Source organism: Oryzias latipes, chromosome 16, assembly GCF_002234675.1.
Source record: "Oryzias latipes chromosome 16, ASM223467v1".
NCBI classification, from domain to species: Eukaryota; Metazoa; Chordata; class Actinopteri; order Beloniformes; family Adrianichthyidae; genus Oryzias; species Oryzias latipes.
The window spans coordinates 28,956,984-28,972,777 of NC_019874.2; the positions used below are offsets into that span (position 1 = coordinate 28,956,984).

At 42.6% G+C, this 15,794-nt stretch overlaps 1 protein-coding gene across 11 annotated transcripts in view; it reads left to right on the top strand.

Annotated features, from left to right (window-relative positions):
• The window catches only part of LOC101163690 (ras/Rap GTPase-activating protein SynGAP), a 182,466-nt gene that overhangs the window by 152,395 nt on the left and 14,277 nt on the right, over window positions 1-15,794 (top strand). For 6 of the 11 annotated variants that reach the window (XM_011485803.3, XM_023964284.1, XM_023964289.1 and 3 more), the window contains 7 exons: window positions 2,497-2,699; window positions 3,982-4,180; window positions 4,561-5,154; window positions 6,100-6,525; window positions 7,631-7,804; window positions 7,908-8,119; window positions 13,531-13,603. In XM_011485803.3, the coding sequence (XP_011484105.2) occupies window positions 2,497-2,699; window positions 3,982-4,180; window positions 4,561-5,154; window positions 6,100-6,525; window positions 7,631-7,804; window positions 7,908-8,119; window positions 13,531-13,603 (1,881 nt within the window). Of the gene's footprint in view, window positions 1-2,496; window positions 2,700-3,981; window positions 4,181-4,560; window positions 5,155-6,099; window positions 6,526-7,630; window positions 7,805-7,907; window positions 8,120-8,841; window positions 12,669-13,530; window positions 13,604-15,794 lie in introns of those variants that run through there. The other 5 variants (XM_020710440.2, XM_023964286.1, XM_023964287.1 and 2 more) reach the window with 5 other exon arrangements.

The window sequence follows — 15,794 nt, forward strand, 5'->3', positions numbered from 1 at the left end:
ACCCTGTACAACAACACACAATGCAAAAGATAACCTTTGCACATTTTTTTATTATTATTATTATTATTTTCTTTATTATCTCTTTATTTAGTTGTTTTCGATTTTGCACATTTCTTTTGCACATCTTTTTACTTGCACTGTTCTGTAAATAGCTTTTTAAATTATAATACCTTGATGTCTGTATTTATGCTACATTTTCTTGTTCTTGCTTTTTTTTTTACTTAATTCTAAGTCTTTTTTTCCCTCTGCTGTCAGTTGCTATGGTGACAAACAAATTTCCCACGTGTGGGATCAATAAAGTATCAGAATCTCTGATTCTGATACCCTACTCGCCAATTTTAACTGCACCCCCCCTTAGTACACACACCCCTCCCCCTTCAATACATACATTCCAACATAAACACACACACATGCACACACACACCCTGTCAAACACACATGCACACACATTTTGCAAGGAAGGTGGGACCTGGGTCCATCTGTCCCCTACCCCTTCCCTGGTGGGGGGTGCGGGCCCCTTGGCGACGGCGGCCGTGTCCCCTGGGTGCCGGCTTCCTGGGCCCGGCGGTGCTCTCTCTGTACGGTGGGGGGGTTCACATTACACCTGAGCCGGGGGTGTTCGTGTCCCTGGGGGGTGGGTCCTGGTCCTTGCCCCTGAGCGCTGGGCCCCCCCAAACTTCCAACAGTGGCCGAGCCCAGTCGGGCCATGTTTACAACACCCGTTGTGGGCCCCCTTTTTTCCCCGGGGTTCCCCCCTCCTGGGCGGGGGCGGCGGGCCCCTGCCTTGCTCCTCCCTGGACCAACCGTGGGCCGGGTGGGTGGCTGCCTGGAGTGCGGAGCGGGTCTCCCTTTGGGGGGTCCTGGCTTGTACCTGGGGTTGGGGCGGGGGGATGCCCGGAACTCCTGGGTGGTGGTGGGGTGCTCGTCTGGGGCTGTGGGCGTCCTTCTCCGGTGGGGCCCTGCGTTGGGCTCTCCCGGCGCGGCGGGGGGGCTGCTTTCCTGGTTGGGCTGGGGCGGCGCTCTCTTTCCCTCCGCGCCTCCCTGCTCTCTGGGGGCCTCGCGGCGGTCCTGCTGGCCCTGGCCTGGGTGGCGGTCTTGGTCACCCGGGGGGCGGTTGTTCCCTGACTGTTCCCGTGTGGCGTTGGGGGGATTCCGGCTGCCGCTGCTGCTGCGACGGGGGTCTGGGTGTGGGGGTGGCTGGGCGCTCCTCCTCCTTCTTTTCACATTCCACCATCCATTTTAGAAGAACATAAACACTCACCTGAGCACAGGTGTTAGCTCACCTTTGCACTAACAGTTTGCATGATTGAATGAATGAAAGATTTCACACTAGTTGGTTTGAAGGCATAAGTATGCGTGTGTGAACACTATCTATTTTGTGTACATGTTGACATGTGGACATTTTTGCAGCTAGCAGGTGTGTTGATAACATTTGAGTGTGTGTGGACAGGCCCCGCCCTTTTTGTACTACATTTGAACCGTACCGTAATGATAAACAACCAGTAAACCTGTCTGCTCTATGCTGCTTCATGGTCTTACCCCCCCCTCTCACTATCACCCCCCCCTCTCTTACATCCCTCTCTCTTCTTCCCTTCTTTCATTTTCCGTCCGGTCCAACACCAAAGATTTACAAACATGGTTGAAATTAATAAAGTTTGGCCTCAATTACAAAAGGGGTTTATTCAGTCATGCCTTTGGTTTGTCTCAATATTAATAACCCCTCTTGTTAAAGTAAAATATGTCCAACACAAGAGGCCCTCAGCTCTCATCTGCCTGCCTAGCTGTTGGACAGGACAAGTTAAAAAAAAAACAAAAAGAAGAACAGGAGAGGTTGGTCAGCCTCTCCTGTAATGGTTCATCCTGGTTCTTCCGTGTTTTCTGCATTTGTGGGCGATGAATATCACTGTGGTTTGATGTCCCAAAGCTTTAGAAACAACTTTATAACCTTTCCAGACTCAGGTTCCCTGCTCTATAAGTACTTTAAGGCAATCTTAGCTGTGAACTGGTGGAACAGTTTGGGTTCCACCTGGTTTTCTATACAGAGCCATAGAGAGCTGTAACTCATTCTCTCTTAAAATGAAACACCTTTATTGACCTTTGCTATTTGTGTTCACATGCATATTTACTGTCTAATATTCATTTTTTTAAGATCATTTAAAATATTTAGGTTTGACTAATAAATGAAAAGTCAAGATGGGGGCAAACACTTTTTCTTTGTACCATTGGGGTCATAAAAAAATAGACGAACACAGAAAACGCTAGAAAGATGTACGCATCTCCACCAAGCTAGGGAACATTATTTTGTGCAGTTGAGTCTTAAAGTGGTCTCTATGTTCTCTCGCCTCAAACGTTTAGCTAAATGAGGCTGAGATTCTTCTCTGGAGGTCGATCTGACATCAGCAGCAGAAAAAAAAAGGCTTTTTCAATGGCACTAAAATGCCCATTGGTGAAAGATTTTCTCCAGCAGAAACAGTTTGCTTGTCTTCCCAACCTCAGGATGCCATCATCAAACTGGGTCCTTTGCCCCGCCTCCTGAACGACATCAGCATGGCGCTCCGTAACCCCCACCTCCAGAGGCAGCCGAGCCATCAAACAGACAGGGTTCCGGACAGGCAGTCTGACCGGCTGCTGTCCCGGCCCAGCTTCAACCGGGGCATTTCCTCCGAGTTTCAGAACCTCATGATGAGGGATCTCAACAGGTATGCTTGTTTTCTGCATCACACCACCTCCTGTTTTAATAATTTAATAAGGCCTGCACTTTCGAGATGTTTAGCAATTGTCTTGTCACTCTCTTTTAATGGATGTCTTATTATGGGGCCATTGTAGCTGTTTTTAATTTCTTTGAGATCTTTCATGAAGCAGATGTTTTGAATTCCACCAGCTGTTTCCAGCTCCAGCTGCCTCACAGATGCTGGAGTGAATCTTTTCTCTACTTACACTTATCTGGTTTGTTTTCCACTGCAGCTGTTTCAAACGCAATACCAGTTCAAGCTAACTTTGTTTGCACCATAACTGTTGGAAAGTAGAAAATTAGACAGTCTTCCACCTACATACACCTACGTACACTTAGGTATGAAGTGCACACCGTGAAAGTGCGGTCGGTAAGGGGCCAGTACTTGCACCTTACCAGTGAGTGTGGCGGAAGGTCAAAAGAATTACCCATGCATCATAATTGCGTGCAACTTACAGTAGCCTTGCAAATACTTCATGATACACTTACCACACGTATGACATGGAACGTTCCATTTTCAACTCTCCTCAAGGGAACTGCAAGACACTCCTATGCTTTCCTTAAGGTGTGGCCTCTCCTCTGTACGACCCTCCACTAGCCCGGACATCCAAGAACCACTGTGCGGTCAACCCCCACACAGTGGCATCTAACTAAGATGCTTTGTGTCAGAGACTGGGCATATTGTAATCCAAAGCATTCAAAATCTTTTTTTAACATTCTAATGCTATGTCCACACTGGGCATGTGTCACACGTTCAGGAACTGTTTTTTTGCGCTTTCTTAGCATGTGGTATTCACACTGGGCTGTTTCTACCCAATAATAGCGCATTTACTCATAGTTGGAAGAGTCTTGGTGGTGCAAATCTCATGTGTCTTGCTGCAGACTTTTTCTTTCACAGCTCTATTCCAATATATATATGAATGACTTGGTGTCATATATTTCTTGACAGGCAAAAAACCTAATTATTAGTATCTCCTCAGTTATTGAATGGTTGACACTTTCATGAATTAAGTGAAGTATGCTACCCCTACGTCACTATCAAATCCGAGTCAGTGGTTGGTCAAAGTTCAGCTGATGATGCAACGGCCATGCATTTTGTATGTAGAGCCCGAAAACTGACTTAAAAACTTGTGTAGCGCCATGTGAACGTGAGAGTTTAGAACACGTCTTTACATTGACTTTTCATTGTAAGTAAGTCAACGCAGCCGGTGTGTACATACCTTCAAGCGTCACTCTCCGTTGTCTTCCAGCTCTATCGACATCACTCGTTTGCCTTCCCCCACCTCCACCGGGGGGGTCATGCCATCCCGCGCCCAGTTGAGTTTTCAGGACCGCGACCACCCTCATCGAGCCTCCAAGGACATGTTTTACGTCTCCCGCCCTCCCCTGGCCCGGTCCAGCCCAGCCTACTGCACAAGCAGCTCAGACATCACAGAACCAGACCCCAAGGTGAGTTTGATCCTGCGGGCTTAGGGAGTCATCATCCATCCACTAGGTGTACCTATCTTTCTCTGAGCGCGCTCAGTATGGCATGCATGCTGTCATACTTGGAAGTGTCTGCCATCCAGTTGTGGAGGCTCTAGTTTGTCATGACATCTGCTTTTTTTTCCACTGATTCACCTCGCAATTCATCTAGCGGTATTTCCTGGGAAATACGTTCAGGCATTGCGATACCCGAGCAGCCCTCGTGGTAAAAACACCTGCACCACCCTAACCCATGTCATCCTTGGCCACCCAACATAATTAAAGCAGGGGCCCATCAGCCTCTCATATCCCTTACTATCTAGGTGCTCAGTGTCAATAAAAGCGTATCTATGATGGACCTCCAGGATTCCCGAATGAACAGCGTGTCTAATCTGCAGTCGGTGGACATGCTCAACTCCTCCCAGGCCTCCATCGCCGGCATGGGCAGCTTCGGCGGGCTGAGCAGCGGAGGCGGTGGCGGCCTGGGGTCGGGCCTGAGCAGCCAGCTGCGGGCTGGTGGGAGGTTGTCAGCTGGCTCTGGCGGCTCCAGTATGTCCGGCGGCCTCCGGCTGAGCCAGCTGAGCCAGATGGGCACCACCTCCGACTCGCTATCCCAGCAGCAGCAACAGCAGGCCGCCGCCATGCGCTACCCGCTTTCCTTCCAGAATCCCCTCTTTCATCTGGCGACGGCTGACGGCCCCCAGCAGCACCAACTCCATCACCAGCACAGCCGGGCTCAACCACCAGCTCCCATTCTACTGGCCCCAGAGCCCGAGCCCTCTCACCCGTCCTACATCCCACAGTTTGCCCATGGGGGGTTCTCCCGCAGTGAGGATCTGTCCACCCTCAGGACCAGGGACGGGCACCTGGGCCAACCCAGCATCATCCACTCACACAGCTACAGCGACGACTACACCAGGGCCGAGTTCGGCCGCAGGCAGATGTCCACGCATGTGCAGGTAACTGTGCAGATTTCACCCAGACCTTTCCATCCTCAAAATCCGCCCAAATGTCCTCAGAATTCTCAGAAGTTGTTTTACCAACACCTTCTCTTTGCTGTTTTCACCGATCTAACCGCAAGTGGAATGAGCCAAAACTGACTTCAGGGTTTTCTTATTTGCATAAAAGAGCAAACAGAGAGACGTCTTTGAAGCCTAAAACAACACTTGAGCTTTGTGCTGCACCGTGGCAGCTGGTCTCATCACACAATAATCCACATTCCTAATGTGCCAAACAGAAGAAATCCACTCTCAGATTTCCACCACTGAATACAAACTGCTTTTGAGTAGACGCATCTCACTACAACTGAAATCAAAAGGTTCTCCGATGTGTTGCAGCTTAATTTTATGGTTTGTGTGATTTCTCTCCAGCTAAAATGTGGTTTAAGAAAGTTTCATGCTGCTTTAAGCTTTCTAGTGTGGTTTAGCGATAAAATCCAAGCTGAAACATGAAAACCCCTCTGAATTATTCTGGTTTCTGCTGAGTCTGTAATTGAAAATCTCTCAGCATTTTTCGTGAAGTCTGATTTAAATTTTACTAATATCATCCTAGAGTTTCATGAGTGTCTCCTCCTAACTGATTCAGAAGAAGAAGCAAATAAAGGGGATGATTGTGGGAAACTGCATTTTCTGAAGCAGTTTTCCATAAAATATTATTTCAGAAAGACCCAGAAAAAAACATCCTTGGCAATGGAGACAGAATTTCCCAGTTTTTACCCCCAAATATTAATATTTTAATATTGTACTTATTGTAGAATATCACATAATTATACACAATATGACATACAGTACTATACATTTGTAGGGTTATTTGTAATTTTATTAATGACAGTTCCCTGTATCAAACTTAAAAATGAATCATGTAACAATGCAGGTAATGTCTTGTTTACCTGGTTTCTTTTGAAGGATAATCTCCAGCAGCAACAGCAAATGATGGGTATAGCTTCCCAGACTGGGACCTCCCACTCTTCCTTGGCCACCACGCCGCCATCGACAGTCCAACCCATGCGCCAGAGTTCAGTTGCTCCGCCTCCCAGCCAGCGCGTCAAGTCACAAACTTCCCATCAGCTCTCCGTCAGCTCGGCCGCCGCCCCCGCTGCTTCCGGGAAAAACCGGCCGCAGAGCGGGAACCTCCTCCCATCACCAGAGTCCGGCTACGGCGGCAGGCCGCGGCAGCTGTCAGTTAAAGACAACACTGCCCCAGGTCTTCCCCACCAGCAGAGCTCAGTCAGGGAAAGTGGGAGTCCACAGGGGACAACCAGCCAGAGCGCTCAGCAGTCACCACAGCAGAAGTCTCAACAGCACCTTCTCAAACCCACAATGACCAAACAGGTATTGTCGGTGCCCTCCCATGGCTGTTCTTTTTTTCCTCTGTTCTTCAGGGTTGTTTTTTTTTTGTGTCAGCAATATTTAAAATTTAAGAAAGATCAAATTATTTAAACTCAGAAACAGATTTCAGTTTAGTCTTCTGTCACAATGACTTATAAATCATATGACAAAGGTGTTTGATTAACCAATTACATGCTGTATGGTTTGAAATATGTCTGTCTAGCGCTAGAATTGCTGACTTTATGTCAACTGGGTATTAAAAGGAGTTCATCTGGGATCAGTTCTGGGACAATTTAAGATTGATCATGATGGGTAGCTCAGCTCGGTCGGTGAGGTAGGAAGCTGCCAAGCAGGGATCCAAGATTCGATTCCCGGAGGGGAATAAACAACGGTTCTGGGGGACCCTTAACGTTGCTGCCTCCTGAGCGCTCCCCCAGGGGATGCGTCATATGTGGAGACAAATTTCCCTATTGTGTGATAAATGAAGTATCAATTTTTTATTATTAATATTATTTTATATTATTATTGATACTGAGATATATTGTTGACCCACATAAATTACGTTGATCAAATTTAACCTTAAATGCCACGGGGAGGGAACCCTCTGTGAAGTTAAAACTCTCTGAATGGCTACATAAAAGTGATTATATAGTTCGCTTAATTCAACATTGTATACAATCAGCAAAAATTGATGAGGTAGCTTAAGATATTAATTTGATTTAGTATTAATGTTTGCTTTTCAATGTTATTTTTATTTAAGTTTGCTGTGTCTAACACAGCTCAGACTTGCTCCTATTGAACTTTAAGTCCCATGGGTTTACGGCCTTCCCACAGTACTTTTTTAATAAGCTCTTTTTCAAATTGTTTTTTTTTTCCATCTGCTCCTTCTTCACAATTATTTGAATAAAGAAATACTCAGAAATGCGATTTTAGCCTTCCTTTATTAATGTATGCCCTCTATTATCAGGAAAATCCCACAAAAAACACGTTAAAAACACCAAAAAAAACATTTTTTGCAAAGTTGGTTCTAAATCCTCATGTTGGCTGTTGTTAATGTCTATGAGCCAGTCTTCTTTCTGATACTCAGAGTGCTGTCATTTCTCTGCAGGGCTCACAGACTCCATCTACCCTCAACCCCCCAACCCCGGCGAATGAGCGGACGGTGGCCTGGGTGTCCAACATGCCTCATCTGTCAGCGGACATAGAGAGTTCAAGAATTGATCGTGAAGACTATAAATTGAAGGAGTACTCAAAGAGCATGGATGAGTCGCGTATGGACAGGGTACGTACCATTTCTGTGGGACATCGGGTCTATGCTGAAAGGTGTCTCAATTAATATTGGAACTTTAAACTCCAAAATCTTGTCCTCTCGGCCTCCTCTTCAGGTGCGGGAGTACGAGGAAGAAATCAACTCTCTGAAGGAGCGACTCATGATGTCTCACAAAAAGTTGGAGGAGTACGAACGGAGGCTCCTCCTACAGGAGCAGCAGACCAATAAGATCCTCCTACAGTACCAGAATCGCCTGGAGGACAGTGAGCGGAGGCTACGGTACCAGCAAGTGGAGAAAGACTCCCAAATTAAAGGAATAATTAGCAGGTAAATGGAGGCTGTTTATGGGATGGAGGCCAGAAGACAGCTAAGATGTCCTGTGGTCTTTTTAGGGCCGTTTCGATTCATGCTTTCCCTTTTTGAATATTTGGAACAGCCTATGCAAATATGTACGATTGTATTTAGATAGATTACAAGTCATATATTTTTCCTAAAACACACTTGATATTTTGGAAAAAAAGAGTCTGAAAGCAAAGAAGATGCTACGTTTAAGGAAATGAGGTATAAGGCGATAAAATAAATGACACAGATTTCTGTCGTCCCAAACAGACATGCATGGCAGACTCCCCTGCTGGGTGTTTCTTTTCAAGCCAAACAAGTGCATCTCTGATGGTCTTCTAAGCTTATGTTGTAAGAGTGTTATGTTAAAACACTTCCTGAAAACTCCAGCTGAGCTCCAATTTATCAGTCCAGTGTGCATGTGAAGCTGTAATGGAATGGCCTTTGAGCAAACGTTTTTTTTTTTTTTGTTTTTTAATAATTCGCTAACAAATGAAGCAGTTTGTGAGCCATGAGTGGAAAATTGATCACAGAGCGAACAACCAAAATAGCTGCATGTTGTTTCCACACTACACTATTTTTGTTGTACTTATGTTGGGGATAGAGGTCAGTTTAAAAGGAAAAAAAAAGTGCAATATTTTCACATCTTATCTGCAAGTGAAGGGTGGATATCAGTGACAGAGAATATTGCCACTTCTGATCCACTCCAGGAAAGAAGACTCGGAATGAAGACAGAGTCCCGCTGGTCTTGTAAATAAGCCATCGTTCAAACCTCCTGCGTCGCCCTGTGCTGTTGCACCCACCAGCAGCCGTTTTTATCAGCACAGTTCAGCCGTTCGAATGGATTTTGGAATCCACATTGATTCCACTTAGTTTTTTGTTTAACAGTAAAAAAGAAAAAAAAAAAAGCACAAGAGGATTCACAAAAGAAGAAGCATGTCTGCACTTTCCAGTGAATTTTTCTGGACTTTCATGACTTTGGAGGGTCACACTTTAACAGCTCTTCCTTTTTACACCAACCCCAATCACAGAAGGACTACTCCAATTTCTGGGAACATGGGGACTGATGCCAAAAATATGAGGTGCATCACTGACAATTCCTGAATCGAATGAATAGTGAAGATTCGAGCACAGACCCTTAAAGCATCACCCGTGACTACCCTACCCAAACTGCTGCATACACAAAAGCAACACTTGAGGCTTGCACTTGCAACTTGTGTGACTCACCTTGACCACACAAGGAGGGATTAAGTAGCAGATCTGGATGCTTCCGAGTCGATATAAACCCACAGTTTACTGAGCCAAACTGTCATGAAGTGCATTGCAAGACTCGTGCCTCATCAGGACACTGGATGAGTTTCTAAAAGTGCACACAAGCAATGTAAAAAGTGCAGAGAGCGTGGATGCAAAGAAGCACCGTCTCAGGCCACACAACCTGGATTGACTGGACTCCAGAATCTTAAGGACAAGTGCAACCATAGCCTTATGTTCCCTAAGAAAAAAAAAATGTTCTGTTGGGTCTTTAGAGGTACATCCATTTGGTGGGGATGCCAGCCTGGGTTCTCTTGGAGCTGAGCCTCACATTTAGAGATTTCCTTTCAAAGAAGCCTTAATGTTTTGCGCGCAGACTTTACTTTAAGAGCAACTGACCAGGTACACCTTTTGTTCTCAACAATCTAATTTAAACCAAAGCCACATGTTAAATTTAGGACAAGTTATTTTAAAGTTACTGAGATACTGAATCCACTTTACCTGTAGCATAATACCTATATATTTTTTGTCTCCAGGGTAATAATCTCATCAGTTGGCTACAGGCTCTTTTTTTATTTTAGTTGAGATATTTAAAATTATAAATATAAATGAAAGTATTTATTCTCCCCAGCTGTGAACTAAAGAAATGTAAGTTGAAGATGCAGCAGACCAGAAAAGAGAAATTCAATGCACCGATCATAGTAATAATCTATTTTTAACTATAATCCATAATGTATTCAATTTGATGATGCAAGAGCCATAATGATTATGCTATGTTAAATATATAAAAGTATTCTACAGAGAGTGAGATTGTAACTATTTTAATCTTGCAATAGCTAACTTTTTTAGCAAGAGAAGCGCAATAACGGCAACAATATTTCCCCATGTGCTGTTTCTGCAAAGTGCACATCCGGAAATATTGTTTGCATTTTTCTGTACATAAAGACACAGTGACTTCCTGCCAAACTCTTCTCAACCAGATGCCATCGAAAGAGTCAGAATAACACTTGGAGGACTGTAAAGCGCAACGTAACAAACAGACAACACGTCAACAGCGATGTTAACTCAAAAACCATCTGTTCTGTGTTTAACTTTATCTCCAAGCTTCTTATGTTCTTTTGGTGAACTTTTCTGCTTTTCAAATACAGCCTGCATAGAATATTACTCCTTATTTCACGCAAACATGACTTTCTTTCCTCTGTATGATTTTGCTGTACATGCTCGGTATGATTTTGACCTGCAGTTCCGTCATTGGTGGTGTCCGGTGACGTGGTGATTAGAATAGTTTCTCGAGAAAGTTAAAAAATGCTTTCATCTAACTTATACTGTATACTTTTGTTATTAGTATGACATTTATCTTCAATATAATTTTTTTTTCCTCATAAATTTCATTATAAATATACACATATACAAATATCTATCAGTATATTATCCGCCTCTTTTGTAGCAACAACATATTGATCGGCTGTAAAGATTGTATGACGGCTACCTAATGTTTAAGTCTTGCAAATGAAGGCATTTCGGCTTGAGATGTGCGTGTGGTCAAAAGGCGTAAAGCAACAGCCAAGGGTTTGTTTTCACTTTTGCACAGAACTGAGTCAAAAAGCTGCAAATGATTCCCGTCTAAGCAGGTGAGTTGATGCCCAGATGAGATTCTGAGGACAGGTAGATCTGGAGTTACGGTTCAGCATCAAGATCAGCTATGGCATCATCATAATGATTGTTTAATTTTAACGAAACACATGTAGAAAGACAACCAAGCAGATCAGTCTCAATGGATTTATGGCTTTTTCATTTACTCATTGATTTATTTAAACTCTTAGAATTAAGTACAAGTGGAAATACTTTATAGTTTTTGGCTTCTAATCTCAACACGTTAATGTCGTTTGTCACTTATTTGCAACAAACCATTAAATACAGGACTCCGCTTAATTTAGCATCACCTTAAATGGAAATAAAACACTGAAGATTATGATTTAAAGACCCTTTCTAATGAAATTTCTTTGGTGTTTTTGATTTTTTTTGTGGCATTTTTCTGATGATGAAGGACATTTATAAAGATTTATAAACATTTATTTGAATCGTTGTAAATCAGGATTAGACATGATTTATCGAAACTCCACCATCATTAAGGACCACATGTAGGCTACGGCAGACGCATTAAATTTCTGCAGCAGCACTAGCGCTCATCATCATCTATCAAAGGAGACGTCGCCGTCTTCTTCAGGCCGTGGAGCGGCGAGCTCCTTACATGTGGGATGGGCCACGGATTAAACCGTTTTGGAAAATGGTAGTCGGGCATTTTCCAGAGGAGCTGTGGATCCAACAATTCCACATGACACGCTCAACTTTTGATGAGCTGTGTGATGCAGTGGGACCTCTGGTGGCGCCCGCTGCGTAGCGCCCAAGGCAGCCAGCTGCTACAAAGAAGTGCATCGCCATCCGGTTGTTGGTCACGTGACTCTCTAAATTTAGAAAAAGTGTTTCCCTTGCAGTAACAGTCCATTCATATTTGTTGGGTTATTTCTTAGCAGTAATTTAAAATTTACGTTGCTAAGCAGAAAAATATAGCTATAATAAAGCCAATTTGGAAGAATGTTGCTCAGTAGTGGTCCTCAGGATTCAGTACTTATTGTCCAGCCTTACAGGATACCTGGTAGGTAAGGCACCAAAGAAGCTCGATGCAGAACCATCAACCCAGTCCAAACAGACTTGAGTTATAGATATTTTTCTGAGTGGTGCTCACCAACCTAAACATACAATGACTCTCCTGAGGCTAACTTTAAGAAAAAGAAGTGTAGCTCAGGCGGTTGGGTAAAAAGGGGAAATATTTGCAGCTCCTTTTTGATGCAGATCTGACTTACTGTTGATTTTTACATTTTCTTTACATGTCCTTTTGTCTTCTGCTTTTTTTTTTTTTTGTCCTCTGTAGCAAGAATATCCAGACATTGTGACCTCATGTCTGCAGATGCATTGTTTCAGACTAAATGTACGACTTGACCTCAAAAGCACACTACTTGAAGTACAAATGGATTTGTTTTTTTTGTTTTTTTTTTGGTTGTTGTAACACGATCACCCGCACGAGTCATTGTCTGCCTTTTGGAAGTCATGTCTAACCTGAATGCTGTATTCTCATGTCACATTCCATTGTTTTTGGGACAGTGCAAGTATTTCTGTCTGTGCTTATGACTGACTCTTCCTTTTCCTGTTATTTTGTAAAGAAATATCTCAGCGCTGTACAATATTTACGGAATAAAACGTCCAAAAACCTCTGTTGGAAACTTCACCTGTTGATTTTGCTTCTTTATTGTCAACGTGTGCCGCTGTTCTTAATAAAATGATATGTAATGGCAAGGTTTCACGTGAATGGAAGGGTTGGTAAGTTCTCCGCTGATTAACTGGTAAATTCAATAGATTTATGTTTTAAAGGATGTCTGTGAAGACAAATGAAGGTTTGAAGTTTCTCCCTTGTTTACTAAAACAAAGACCCAACTAAACGCTGGAAATTAGTGAAAAGATGCTGGTAAAGCTGTCAAATGAAGCCTGGAGGAATGATAACAAGTACTCACAGTTTCCATTTTGATGTTTTATCATCCAACAACATAAGTTTAGCCAATTGGCTCTAAGAGGAAATCCTGATTGGCTCTATCCAGAGTTATAATCCCAGACCGGGGAAGCTTCACTGTACATTGGCTCGTGAAACCGGCAGCAGATCTCCAATTCAAGTCATCAAAACGATTAGTCAAAGGATTTTCAAGCCAGGTCAGCGCATGTTGTGTGAGATGGGGCAATTCCCAGGGGATGATTAGGATCTGCCACCAAACGGTTCACTTCAGTGGGAGCTCAGCGTAATAGTCCACAGTTGGACGCAAATGGCGCTTTGTAAACCTCTATAATCAGACACAAATGCTTTGATGAATCCCACAGGGCTGTAGGGAAAAAGGCTCCACCGGCTCAAATTGGCTGAGCCTCATCTAATGTGGTCATTTATTATTAAGGGATTCAGATTTTAGACGCAGGTAACCTGAGGCTTTGTAGCTGAGATGTTGTCGCACCAGATGTTGGATGCTAAGCATCTTGTGGATCTTGAATTTATAATACTCCCTCTGTTTCTGTCATCCTCCCTCTCCTTTTTCTCTGCTTCCAAGACTCATGGCTGTGGAGGATGAGATAAGGGGAGGACCCGTTCTTGAGCCAAAAACCAGGATATTCGCTGATCAGGTCTGTGAGACTGCTTCTTCTCTGCTACAGTGGCCCGTGCTTTCTGCCTCTTCGTCTCTTCATGTCCCCAGCTGTTGTTATGAACCCGTCTACTCTCTGTTTGTCTTCTGATCGGCTTGGCCTGTCCCTGACCTGTCCTCCTTTATGTTTGGGTTTGCCCGCCTTCGTCTGCCAGCATAACAGACAATCAAATGCGTTTACTTAACTGAAGCCCGAAACACCCCCCCGCCGGCTTAAAGCGAGCGTATCCGGGTCGGTGACTGCATGACGCCAAAACCAGTTGTTCTGTTGAACTGCTGAGCTCGGCATTGTGCTGTGTTGTTGCGTCTTCAGGAGCTTTTGCCTCTTTTCATCTTACGTACATTCTGTCAAATCAGCGGGCCTCCTTTGAGTCATGCATTAAAAATAGGAAGTGCGTGTGGTCTTGTCCACAAAATACCCCCAATGGAGGAGGTAATCAGACCGACTGACACCGATGCAGAGGAGCAGGAGAAATCCAAACAACTTCACTGCTGCACTAAAAAAATTCAGGTTATTCACAAAACTATCTATTAAAGTGGTACATGCGGGAGAAATTTTTCAATGTTTTAATGTTGCACCAAAGCCTTAAAAATTGGAACTTGTAGTGAATATCTTAGCGTTTTTAGAATATTTTTTTTTTTATCAAATGTTTGAAATGGAATGGCATTAAAGCAGTTTCGGAACAATTGGAAGGTAAAATCAAAAGAAAAATCAAAGGTTTTTAGCTATTATTACTGTCAATTATAGTATTATTTAATCACAAAAAGACCAAAAAATGGTCTCCCTTTTAAATCAAGATTTAGTAATAACGTTGACCTAAAAAAAAGGGAGAATGGAAATAAAAGGAAGGCTACAACAAACAGAGTCCATATAAAAAGAAATGTAAACAACTAAAGATACAAAAATTGATCTAAAAGATGTAAACCTGTATTAAATGTGCCTTTTTTCTGTTTTAGGACATGTGAATTAAATAACCTAATATGTATGAAACCCCCATTTACTTAAAAAATAAAAACACATTTTCTATTTATCACAAGTGTTTAGAAAAAGTGTTTATAGACATTATGTAAATTTGATCTAAAAAAAAAAACATCCTTTGGACATGAAAGAAAAAAATAACCAATTATGGTGGTAATTAAAAACCAAAACGGCATAATAGGTGTTTGGAGCTCAGTTTACACGTGTCTGCAAGGGCTTCCTTTAATGGTTAAAAAAAGAAAATTGTATTTCATAAAGTTGTTAAAAGTGCAGAGAAAACACTCATAAATGTAACTTGATGAAAACCAAAATGCTGTCAACTAAATGTTTGAACTTAAACCTGGAAAAACAGGCAAAAAATAAAAGCATATATGTATGAGTATATATATATATATATATATTTATACATATTTATGCATATTTATATATATATACACACACACAATGAAAAAGTAACACAAATTACATAAAATACATTTGTTAAAAAAAAAAAACTCTGTATTTTATTTACCTGTGATGGTTCCATCATCTGGATTTAGTTTTTGTGAGTTACTGATGTTATTCATCCGATCCAAGAGAATTTCTGAACTCTAATTTAGAATGATAAAAGAACTGGTTCAGAATAATTATATATATTTTTAAATTCCCTCAAAACAACATGAAGGGAACATGAAGAGAAGGGAAAAGACACTAGAGAAGAAAAATAAACTTCAACTCATGTGAGCATTGCTGCTTGTTTTTTCTGGAAGAGGTAAAAAAATCTCAGAGTAATTCCTCTTGAGGTCATGTCCTTTGCTGCACGCCTCCGTCTCCTGGGCCGGAAAAAGCTCATTTTCTCCTCAACCGTTCTTCCCCTCCACTGTTAAGTTTTTAATGTACGATTTCCTTTTTTTTTTTTTTTATTACTCACAATATAAAACTCAATCACCACCAACAGCGTTTTCAAAACTTCCCCCCTGCTTTTTTTTACACATCGACACAGCATTTTTACTATTTATGAACACAGAGACCAAATTTACAGGAGAAATCCAATAACACGTGCAACAGAAATTTAATAATGGATGCTAATCTGATGAAGCTACAGATCAAAGCTATATTTGGACATAGATATTTTCAGTTTGTGCCTAAATAACTTATTATTATTATTAGTACCGGTAGTGTACAATCCATATTTTCTAGAAAAACTCCTTCC